The sequence below is a fragment of the Gymnoscopelus braueri genome (assembly GCF_963280865.1).
Source record: "Gymnoscopelus braueri genome assembly, chromosome: 7".
In the NCBI taxonomy this organism is placed as follows: Eukaryota; Metazoa; Chordata; class Actinopteri; order Myctophiformes; family Myctophidae; genus Gymnoscopelus; species Gymnoscopelus braueri.
Genome location: NC_137608.1, coordinates 54,620,888 through 54,633,387, shown reverse-complemented (window position 1 = coordinate 54,633,387; position 12,500 = coordinate 54,620,888). Strand labels below are relative to the sequence as shown.

Genomic DNA, 12,500 nt, shown 5'->3' with positions numbered 1-12,500 from the left:
ACATGTGAGTACTTCTTCCACTGACTATTGCAGCAGCAGGCTCTTTATGGAGGTGAGGAAAGCACTCCATCTGGTGGCCAAGCAGCCATGGTTCACGCGGCGGTCGTCTGTCACGACCGTCATGGATGAACCTTCTCCATTTACGGCTCTTACATCTACATAAACCTTCACATTTCTAATATTAAGTGCTTACCTCATGGCTACGAATGTTACAATCATGTACGGGCTCTCAGAAGTACCCGTATCTTCCGTATTGTTCAATAAAAAGCATTTTAATCCGATCGGTGGCCATTTTCTCATAGTTATAATGTATCAGACTGTATGTAATACACCTCCTGATAGATAGATAGAATAGAAGATAAAGATTCAGTTTATTGCAAATATGTTTTATTTAAAAATAATGATGTAATTTTTTTTATTCATGTCACATGCAGAGATTGGCTTCATCACAAACGTCAGGCCTTAGGTTATGGGCTATGACATTAGCTCTCTATATTCCTAAATCTATCACATAATTACATTAGTCTAGTCCAAGTACAAGTCATCTAGATGTTCTTTAAATTATATTGTACAAAATACAGATTAAAAGAGAATATCTCCCTGTGCTTTCTACTGAATAAAAGTGAAGTTGATAAAGTGGTCTTTGTGGAGTTATCTCTCCTGATTGATTGACTGCTTGATTGATGTTTTAAATGGCAAAAATGCATATTAATATACATGAACATTATGCATATAGGATCAAATACAAAAACAGCTTGTTATATTGCGGTCCTTTGGATACAATAGTTTACTAAAGAGCTGGAGAGACGAGGAGAGCCCTGTTACTGAACAAACGCTCTCTATATATATCATAACTACAAAACCTTTGTATTTATCTATTCAAAAACACCACACACACCCCTAATTCATTTGTACGTTGTCACACTACGTAGGGCTAAAGTGGTTAATGTATGTTTTATAATATAGTAACTAGTAGCTGAAGTTTTCAAATAAATGTAGTGGAGTAAAAGTACAATATTTGCCTCTGGGATGTAGTGGAGTAGAAGTAAAAGTAGTGCAAATTGGAAATACTCTAGTAAAATTAAAATGAACAAAAGAATGTACTTAAGTACAGTACTTGAGTAAAGGTACTTAGTTACTTTACACCACCGCTCACAACATATGGTGGTGTGACCCTTGTGGGCTTGTAGATCTGCCATTTTCACCGTGCGACACCTTCCTTCGTACAGCTAAGCATAAAGTGAGTGTTGAGCGGCGCGTTGCCTCCTAAATCACGTCCAGCAGGGTGTGTGCGGCGCCCTCTATGGCCTGGCTCAGGATGGACACGTGGCGGTGGACCTCCAGCCAATCGGCGGACAGCCCTGAGGCCTGGGCGGAGACGAAGGCGTCGGCCAAACCCGGGAAGGTGGGCTGACCCGCGGAGCTGGACGCCCACAGCACATGTCTGGACACACCCACAATATGACAGGTCACATGATATAGAGCAGCGAAGTCTGACGTAATTTACGCATCCTACCTGGGTCGTGGTTTTCTTTCCCCGTTCTGAATTCCCATAGACGTGTTTAATAAGAACTGTGTTCCAAAAATAGACAAATGACTTATGGATATGAAGCATCAACTGACGGTGAGAAAACGCTAATGTTACTTCTGCCGAATTAGTTAAAATTTCGGCAGAAACAGACTGTATCAAATATGAGTGACTGACTATCATAAACGATACAGAGCCACCTCCCTGACAATATCACAGAGACAGTTTGTTTATTTTTGGACCACAACTCTTATATGAGACGATTCTAAGACGACCCAATGTTATTGTCCATAGAGAAATTACTTCCACGACCCAGGGGATGAACGAGTGACGTCAGGACGTCTGTACTCTATTACAGGTCACACAAGAATCAGAATTAACTTTATTGTCACAGGTTTACGGGTGTAAAGCAGTGGGTGAAATGTCACACAACAACATGTTACCACAGAAGTAAACTGTCACTGGAAGGAAGGTTTGTGAACTGTCCACAGCCTCCTCTGAGACACAGACACAGGCACCTCATTCGGATGCTATCAATGCATTGAATTGGACATTATCACCTTTTATCAGACCATTGAATGGGCGAGTAGGCGATATACTGACCTACTCACGATTTATCAGATCATTCATTGGGCGTAATCAGGAGATACTGACCTACCTGGAGGCAGAGCAGTCCCCACAACATGGTTTACCATACTGTGCCTATCGGTACATAACTCGGACGGCACTGAGTAAATGGTAAAATGGTAAATGGTGCATTTATATAGCACTTTTATCCAAAGCGCTTTACATAGATTGTGCATTACATTCACCCATTGTACAACAAAGTGCTGAATAATACATGGTTAAGTGCTTAATCAGACTAATCGATTTAGTGGATTATTAACGTGTGTCGATTCGTTGATATAAGAAGAAGGAAAAAAAAACCTGCTTCTCGATTATTCGATTAACCTACATGAGCAAGATTAAGGGTGTTATTGGTTCTAAATGTCGTTGCCCTAGCCTGGCAAATCATCCCGGTCGTGTGAATTCACATTATCATGTGTCTTCTGCAGACCGGCTCGGTGGCGCTTCGCGTGGCTCAAGTTCGCTTGAGACTGCGCGCCTCCGTCATGGTCCCAAACCGAAACGTAACTTTATATAAGTCTCCGCCGGTAGGTCAGTATCCAGAGGCGTACGGTCATTGGGGCCAACGAGGCCATGGCCCGGTCTGTAAACCCTGCTTTCCCCTGTGTAGGGGCAAGATCCGCCAGGGGGAAAAAAACAAAAAATCTACATAACAACATTAGCAGCCCCTCACCCTATTCTGTTGTAGCCGACCACAGAAAGTCGCCTTTGTTTTCAATTGGGGCTCATTTGCATTCGGCCGAATTGTTAATGAGTGGCCATTAGAAAACCATTTTCGCCGTCAAACCGGTTTCCTGCCAGGTACACGGTATAAAGAGGGCCCAGAAATAGCCTCACATTTCATCATTGTTGTGAGTAGCAAAAAGGAAGCCTCGGCCGTCCTTCTCTCCATTGTGCAGAGACGCGCACCTCTCTCCATTCAGAAATGGAATAGAAGAAGAACCGTCGTCCTAAAACACCCTCGCCCCGGGTCTAAACCGGAAAAAAAATGGGGCAGCGTGTTTTGGGACGAGCGTTCCGTTTTCCACCCGGAATGGCTCGGTAATTCTCAAGAGACTTATCAGCCGTTGTTGCGCAACCCCCCCCCCCCCCCCCCCCTGGTTCTGGCCCAGTCAACGTTAGAATCCACCATACGCCACAGTCAGTATCTCCTGATTACGCCCAATGAATGGTCTGATAAATGGCGGGTAGGTCAGTATGTCTCCCTACTTCGCCCATTCAATGGTCTGATAAAACGTGATAATAATGTCCCATTCAATGCACTGATAGCATCCAAATCAGGTGCACGTGTAGGTGGGTTTCTGACCTGTCCACAGCCTCCTCTGAGACACAGACACAGTCACAGTCACAGACACAGACACAGACACAGTGACCTGTCCACAGGCCTCCTCTGAGACACAGACACAGTCACAGTCACAGACACAGACACAGACACAGTGACCTGTCCACAGCCTCCTCTGAGACACAGACACAGTGACCTGTCCACAGCCTCCTCTGAGACACAGACACAGGCCGAGTTGACACACACATGGTGTCATATCGTCTCTGTCAGGTGGAAACCTCATATGTCTCAAAGGTGTTACTTTTCAGGATTCAAATAAAAAACTTGCAAAAGTATAGATCTACAAGCTCACAAAGCAGACCTGCAAGCTCCAAAGGCGTTGCTTCGCGTCGCGTTTCGAGCTTGTAGATCTGCTACATTTGATGCTTTTGTGTGACGCTATAGTGTGATCGAGTAGGACGTTAATTTATGAAAAAACACACAAGGTTAGAATATGGAGATAAGAGGTTTCTGCCTGACAACAACGATAATGAACTAACAGTGACTGTTGTTAATATTCACCTGAATGCGTATTTGTGTGGGAACGCCACAGGATCCAAGAAGGAGCGGTCCAACAGCATGAGCTGGTCGTTGATTCTACGCACCTTCAATGGTCTGAGGACACACACACGCACACGCACACACATACACATACACATACACATACACATACACATACACATACACATACACATACACACACACACACACACACACACACACACAGAGACCTGTGTTAATCTAGATGTAATTATCAGTTGTATCAATGTACAACTACTCTACTTCACCTTTGCATTAGTTGGAACAAACTATATTTATACCACTGGAAAAAAAACAGTGGTTTCTCACTTTGGCTTCAGTTTCAGCAGCGGATACTTGCTGCCTGGTCACTGGTCAGTCTGGTCACTGGTCAGTCTGGACACTGGTCAGTCTGGTCAGTCTGGACTGTGTTTCAAAACGGGTGTCTGGTACATAGTGTTGATTTTGACAGAACATTTTGATTTAGTTTTAGTCATAGTCTTTTGAATAAAATTCTGTTTAGTTTTAGTCATATTTTAGTCATCTGAAATGTTCTACTTTTAGTCTAATTGTAGTCTAGACTAGCCTGGGCAGCATTCCTTTTCGGGTATATGATCCGGTCGGGAGCGGAAGTAGCCCTACGTCACCGGGCGCGTCATTCGCGTCATCAGCCGACCGGATCGCGACAATCTGGAAAGACCCACCCCAGACTCAACCCAAAATAGGTCCGTCCTAATAAAATCCTTGATGCGGCGTAGTATAGCTTATTTTTTAAATATAAATGTGAATGTACTTTCCGGAGACTATTTAGCGTCTGTATTATCCGTATTATCCCACGGGGAAATTCTATTCCATTTAAATAGGGATTGGGGAACCAAAACAAAGCGGCACCGCAAAACCGGATCGCGACAATCCGGAAAGAGGATTCTTTTTTCTTTCTTTTTTTTCAGTAGGCGTGGCCTAGACCGGATCAGATGGGTCTTTAGTAACGCATACCAGGCTTTCCTCCGAGGTGGAAAGACTGGTGACACGAGGTTAGTCTAGACTAAACTGTAGACTAAATCGACAGTTGATTTAGTCGACTAAAATGTATTCTTGGCCGGCCGTGATGGCATCGAAAGGATTTTCACTTAGCTGCATGCCAAAAATAGCCGAAAAATAGCAGATCTACAAGCTCACAATGTGTCGCAGCACGACGCATTGTGAGCTTGTAGATCTGCTATTTTTGGTCTGTGACACCCGTGTGCACCCATGATGACTAGTCTTAGTTCGACTGGATCTCTTCTCCGTTAATCCCTCCCAAACATTTTAGTCTAGTTTTTATTTGTTGACGGAATTGTCTGTATATTCAGTCATAGTTTTAGTCATCATAGCTTAGTTTTTATTTAGTTTTTATTTAGTTTTCTTAACCCATTAAGACCTGAGGCGATTCTTTAAAAAAAAACTAAATCCTAAAAATTCACGATTTTTCAAAAATAGCAGATATACAAGCTCATAGCGCGGCACTCGGTGCCGCGCTATGAGCTTGTATATCTGCTATTTTTGAATAGCCAAAGACATCTAAAGTGACGCAGATGCGTTGTGAAAAAAGGTAGTCAACAGAACTTTTTTGTCATAGTTTTAGTCGATGAAATCAACACTTGCTGGTACAAGAACTCAGTAATAATGGTCAAATAAAAATACTTTACATTTCATGTTATGGCCCAAAATTGTAGTTTGTAGCTTGAGTAGTTGAACTACAAAAAAATGACTATGAATGTAGTTGAACTACCAGCAAGCTACAGCAAAATGTAGTTCAACTACCCGTAAATTTCGGACTATAAGCCGCGACTTTTTTCCAATTTTTCGACCCTGCGGTATAACGGTGCGGCTTATCTATGGATTTTTACAGCTAACGGCCACTAGGGGACCTCCTAAATCTATGGATTTTACACCCGCGGCTTATAGTCCAGTGCGGCTTATATATGTTCCAAACATTCAATTTAGCTGCTGCGGCTTATAGTCAGGTGCGGCTTATAGTGCGAAAATTACGGTACATGTAATGTAATGCTCCCCAACACTGGTAATTATCATGATAACGTGTGTCATTTGCACATTTTCATGTGCGTGCATGTGTGCACATGCATGCTTGTGTGCACGCGCTTGTGCATACACGCGTGTGTGTGTGCGTGCAAATGCGTGCTTATGCGTACACGTTTGTGCGTGTGTGTGTGTGTGTGTGGTCTTGTGGGTGCGCATGTGTGTGTGCGTGTGTGCGTGCGTGCTTGTACTGTACGTGTGTGGTTGTGTGTGTGTGTGTGTGCGTGCGTGTGCATGTGTGTGTTCTTACGTTTCATTTGCCAGATCAGAACTTTGTATCAGCTGGTCCAAACCTTTGGCTGCAGAGCGGAACAAGACCACTGCTCTCTGTAGAGGTTCTGAAAGGAAACGTATGGAATGACTGAACACTCATATCACAAGGGTCAGCAAACTGTTTGACATGAAGTGCCATGTTTACATTGTCTTGATAGTCAGTGTGTCATATCAACATTACGTTTAATTATGACACCACATCAACATAAAATATGTCCAACTGACTTTGATTGTCCATAGTCTAGACTCTATACATATACATACATATATCTCTTTTCTTCTTTAGGAATATGTTCATTCACATCAGGATGTAATGATCATTAGACTCAATAACCCACCTATCTCCCAGACTCCCTCCCCAGTTACGGTCGTTACACACAGGGAGCGGTGGACGCGGGCGGTCTCGCTCGGATCACGCCACGGTCATTATTGTTTTGTCCTCCTGCGCGTACTGCAATCCAGCTCTTGCCGTCCGAGCGCACGTGCACAAACGAGCGCGGAGATTTCCCAGGACCGCGCCCGCTTGCCTCACCGCTCTTCAGTGATGGAAAGTAACTAAGTACATTTACTTAAGTACTGTACTTACGTAACATTTTGAGGTATTTGTACTTTACTTGAGTATTTCCAATTTCCAATACTTTTACTTCTACTCCACTACATCTCAGAGGCAAATATTGTACTTTTACTCCACTACATTTACTTGAAAACTTTAGTTACTAGTTACTTTTCAGATATAAATGATTACATTATAAAACATAACCACATTAACCACTTTAGCCCTATTTTATACATAGGCTATTTGAAAATAGCCGATCTACAAGCTCACAACGCGTCGCATCGCGACGCGTTGTGAGCTTGTAGATCTGCTATTTTCAAATATTTAGTACTTTTACTTTTGATACTTTAAGTACATTTTGATGCCAATACTTTTGTAATTTTACTCAAGTAAATTTTGAATTCTGGACTCTTACTTGTAACAGAGTATTTTTATATTGCAGTATTGGTACTTTTACTTAAGTAAAGAATTTGAGTACTTTTTCCACCACTGCCGCTCTTCAACTTCTCCGTGCGTCCCAAATAATCGTCCGCCTCTCGTTGAAAGTGAATTACATATAGGCGCGCCCCCGTCTCAAACGACCTTAGAGTTATCACTTTGAATGAATGTAGAATTAGGTGCAGGATGTCATTTGTTTATAAATGTGAGGGGACTTCTGTGGTGAAGATATGAGGCACATTGTTCCACTGTTTATGGTCACGTCCAAGATTGGTAGAGTTTTGGAGGGAGATTGGGCAGGAAATACAAAGGATCCTGTTAATTAACATTGTACCAGAGCCTAAATTCTTTCTGCTGGGCCTCTATTCGGTTGGACACAGAATAAAGCGCAATGAGAGAATATTTATAGATATTTGTCTTTTACAAGCTAAAAGAGTTATAGCATTGACCTGGAAGAGGCCGGACAAACCGAGCATTGCACAGTGGTTCAGGGAACTGTCTTTATGTCTACCTCTGGAGAAAATCACTTATCATTAAGGACAAACAAGAGATGTTTCAGGAGGTGTCTTATACAGTACATGGAAAACAATAATCTGTCACATTTAAAGGAAGAATGTAGTGCTGATGTCACGTGTTATTCTTTAGTTTTTTAGTGATTGTCTTGTAATGTTTAAATGTCCATTTTGCTTTCTGTTATGTATGTAATGTAATGTTGAAATATTTTGTGGAAAAAGGAAAAAATCTATAAACATATTATTAAAAAAGTGTGAGGGGACTAAACCTTTTTTGAATATTTAATTTAAAAAGAAAAAACCTCTCTCACACGCTTATGCCAGTGCAATCTGGGAACCCAGAACCAAATGAGAAGGAAAAACAGCGCCCTCTGCTGTTTGTGCTATCTCACTTGGCTCTGGGACAATGACGACGTAGCACCCGTGCGCAAGGAAACCAGGGTTTTGGTCTGCCTTCAGCGTTTCACTTCCGGTGGTGCGACTATGTTTTCATTCCCACTAACAATATTTCTACACGGAACACTAACACCACTTCTCCCAGAGAACATGGATCGTTTTGGTTATAAGCCCACTTGTTTCTATGATGAAAGAGCAAGTTAAAATGTGAATATCTTTTCGTGGTTTTGTCTGCTCCGCGGACGCTATTGTTAAATTAGTTTTGGTTGGTTTCGAGTGGGGAAGGATCGGCGGACACGTAAATCCCGCCCACTACATTTGATTGGGTAAAGCGCGGCCTGCTTCCTGATCTGAAGGCACGCCCACGTGTAGCCCAGTGTGTACACGTTATGACGAACCTTCACGACAGATTCCAACGCAGAGCAGAATCTGTTCTTGAGAGATTAATGCCAGTGTGACAGGGATCACCCTCCCCTGTGCCTAAGGTTGCCTACACCTGCCCTATATCTGACTCTACTATCAGAGACTGTTAGAGACTGTTAGAGACTATCAAATGTGTACAGAGACCGCCCGAGACCACGCTATGCGAGACCCAGCTTGTTGTGATTGGTTGAAAAAAAAAGACAGTTTCCGGGGGAAGTAGCTACATACGACGGAGGTCCTGCCCCTAGAGACACCCTCTACGTCAGTGGCTCTCAATTTTTTTCATGTCAAGGACCCCCACATTGACACTTATTAGCCCGCGGACCCCCATTTGAAAAGATATGCCCAAGGTTTGTACGGCTCTAGCAGTGATTCTCAACCATTTTAATTTCAAGGACCCCCCAGATTGACATGCATTAGGCTCTGGACCCCCATTTAATGGCACTATCTCTGGGACCTTCATTTATATTGTAAAATCAATGTTAATTTAACTCAAATTTAACTCAAAGAGTGTACAAATGGAACCAAATGGACCCTAACGGGTCCATTTGGTTCCATTTGTACACTGGAACCAAATGGACCCTAACGGGTCCATTTGGTTCCATTTGTACACTCTCAGAGTTACAGACCCATAAGGGTCCATTTGGTTCCTAACTATCCATCATTTAGTTGGGGACCCCCTGGAACTCCCTCAAGGACCCCTGGGGGTCCCCGGACCCCCCTTTGAGAACCAATGCTCTACACACACCCATGGAGATGTTGTTTCCAGACAGCTGGGTCTGGTAGAGCTCCAGGGCTTTGTCCAGGTAAGCCTCCAGACTCTCGGCGTAGTCGCTGCAGTTGAGCGGCAGCACCAGACTGTCGGCCAATCGTATCAGGACGTTCCCCGCCGTCCTGGCGACGGCCTGGTGACTGACGAACCCTGCCAAAACAAACAAACAAACAAACAAACAAACAAACAAACAAACAGTAGTGAAAAGAAGGTATAGAGCATCGCAGTTCCCGCCCACTTCCTGGTTTTTCGTGGTGCCGGAAGGAACAACTCAATGCATTTTTCCCATTGACATTTCCAAAAATATTTATATCTATTAATTTAAGCCTCGAATCAAGCCATCATGACATGACATGAATCATGACCATAAAACGTTTGATTCTGTGATTATTTTTTTTTGAAAACGGCAAAACAAAGGGTATTTATTAAATATAGTATATCATATAATTAAATATAAAATAAAAAAAAATCACAGAAAAAAACGTTTTATGGTCATGATTCATGTCATGTCATGATGGCTTGATTCGAGGCTTAAATTAATAGATATAAATATTTTTGGAAATGTCAATGGGAAAAATGCATTGAGTTGTTCCTTCCGGCACCACGAAAAACCAGGAAGTGGGCGGGAACTGCGATGCTCTATTGCAGGGAAGTTGAACTCCGGAGAGTAAAATGTGTTACAACATTAAAAGTAGTGCTCCTCCTCCTCCTCACCGGGGTCGATGAACCTCGAGGCGTAGTCGAAGGTGTCGTACGCCGTGTGGTACGCAGGGTAAATTCGAGCCTTTGTTTTTGTCTGTGTAAAACAAAGTGCTGTATGATGAGAGTCATTTTTTTTAAGTGAGGTTTGGAAAAATGTACAAATATCCTGCGCTGTGAAACCGCCCCTATAAGTGAGGTTTGGAAATTTGTACAATTATCCTGCACCGTGATTGGCCAATCACAATCTATTCAGGACTGTGATTGGCCAGTGTCACATGACACATGTGCATAGCCCTATATAAGAAACCATAACTTGAAAAAAAACATACATTTGTTTTTTTCAAGTTATGGTTTCGTCCATCATAAAGAGTGTTTCAATAAATGTATTTATTTTTTGTACATGATTGGTTGACTCCATTCAGTATTGTGATTAGCTAGCAAGACACCGCCCACTTCACACAGGGTGTGATTTTTACTTTTATTTCGATAAGACAGCGTGGAAAGCCTCAAAAGAGGTGTCGAGGAGGCGAGTAGCAGCATTCTGGACTAGTATAGCTGCAGACACACAGCAACCTCTAAATAAAACTATTTTAAGGAGTAGTTTACCCCCCAAAAATCGTATATTCTATTTATATTTTACACACTTGTTTAGTTTTTGTCACATTCCTGAGACAATAATTTGATGACCGGGTCATCGGAGATTCCGCCAGTCATCAAATTACTGTCTCAGGAATGGAACAAAAACTAAACAAATATGTCATAATAATCTTTTTGGTGAGTTACCCCTTCAACACACAGTGGTCACTGATCTTACCCGGTCGTATGTGTAAGCGATGTCCATGGAGGTGATGCCCAGGTAATGGACGAAGGCAGCGTAGTCACTGCCCGCTCCGCTCAGAACGCCCATTCTGGTCAAACAGTAAACAGAACAATATGGCTGCCATGAGCAATGAGGGCAAAACAAGCTTCAGCTTCAGCCCCCACCCTGTGGAACTCTCTCCCAACGGAGATCGGCCTCCATGCTCCAACACTGACTCTTTTAAGGCTGCCTTGAAAAGACACCTATTCTCTCAGGCTGAAGGCAAATATTTGTTTGTTGTTTTGTTTGGTTGTTTGTTTGCTTGTTGGTTGTTCATTGTTTTGATGTAAAGCGTCCTTGGGTTCATGAAAGGCGCTATATAAGTTTATGCTTTTATTATTATTATTATTAGTAGTAGTAGTAGTAGTAGTAGTAGTAGTAGTAGTAGTAGTAGTATGCAAATATGACTCGTTAAACTCCTTGGTAACAAGAAGAGTGGGAACCTGAGAATGTATGCTTTGGAAAATGGTCTGAAATAAAGTAAAGTATACATGATTTGAGCATGCTTGTTGAACTTGAACATTTGACATTTAAGGCCTAATCTCAACTATTACTATTATATGGCATGCACAATAAATTGAAGGGTACATTTCGAAAGGTGAGAGCTCTGAGCTCCCCTGACAACAGTCAGTACCTGGGGATGGTTCCATGTGCTGGACTGCTTCTGTTGTTCACCTTGATCCAGTTGTCATAGACAGAGGCAGAGTCTGGTCCAGGAGCTTTAACCTGAACACACAACACATCCATGACTTACATTATATAGAACACACAACACATCTATGACCTACTGTACATTATATAGAACACACAACACATCTATGACCTACTGTACATTATATAGAACACACAACACATCTATGACCGACTGTACATTATATAGAACACACAACACATGACCTTTTTAGTGTGTTGCTTTGACCTTTGACCTCTCACCTGTTTAGCGGCGGTGAAGATGAGGCTCTGTGTTGACGGCATGGCTGAAGCTCTGAGTGTGGCGTTGGCTAAAGAGCAAAGCATTGTGGGTCAGTGTTTTTTTTTTAAATTAGGCTCATTAATAATGTATGAAACAGGAAGTGATCATCAGTAGGTTCTTACCAAACACTGATATGTCCACGTTGATGTACGCTACGGTGCGCTCGCTGAGTTTGGCATAATATTGCTGATGGAGAGAGAGCAGTGAAGGTACATATGAGTGACAGGCAGGTACATCTTAACCCATTAAAAACTATTTGGCTATTCAAAAAACAGCAGATCTAGAAGCTCATAGTGCGGCACCGAGTGCCTCGCTATGAGCTTGTAGATCTGCAATTAAAAAAAAATCTTGAAGATTTGTACAAATCTTTGCATATGTGTATTTTTCAAAGCAGCGAACATTTGTAAAATATTTTGTTCCAGGAACCTCCCCAGAAGTAAAGATTTGTGTCAACAATGTTCGCTTTAAAAAATATATATTCAAAGATTTGCACAAATCTTCAAGATTTTTCTCGTAGCGCGC

At 42.3% G+C, this 12,500-nt stretch overlaps 1 protein-coding gene across 1 annotated transcript in view; it reads right to left on the bottom strand.

Moving 5' to 3' along the window:
- Nucleotides 1-1,266: 1,266 nt before the first annotated feature.
- The window catches only part of naaladl1 (N-acetylated alpha-linked acidic dipeptidase like 1), a gene marked incomplete at both ends in the record, with an annotated part of 22,600 nt that continues 11,366 nt past the window's right edge, over nucleotides 1,267-12,500 (bottom strand). The window contains 9 exons of the mRNA XM_080432666.1: nucleotides 1,267-1,444; nucleotides 3,999-4,091; nucleotides 6,325-6,412; nucleotides 9,421-9,594; nucleotides 10,159-10,240; nucleotides 10,961-11,054; nucleotides 11,640-11,731; nucleotides 11,939-12,006; nucleotides 12,101-12,164. Coding sequence (XP_080288792.1) covers nucleotides 1,267-1,444; nucleotides 3,999-4,091; nucleotides 6,325-6,412; nucleotides 9,421-9,594; nucleotides 10,159-10,240; nucleotides 10,961-11,054; nucleotides 11,640-11,731; nucleotides 11,939-12,006; nucleotides 12,101-12,164 — 933 coding nt within the window. The remainder of the gene's footprint in view (nucleotides 1,445-3,998; nucleotides 4,092-6,324; nucleotides 6,413-9,420; nucleotides 9,595-10,158; nucleotides 10,241-10,960; nucleotides 11,055-11,639; nucleotides 11,732-11,938; nucleotides 12,007-12,100; nucleotides 12,165-12,500) is intronic.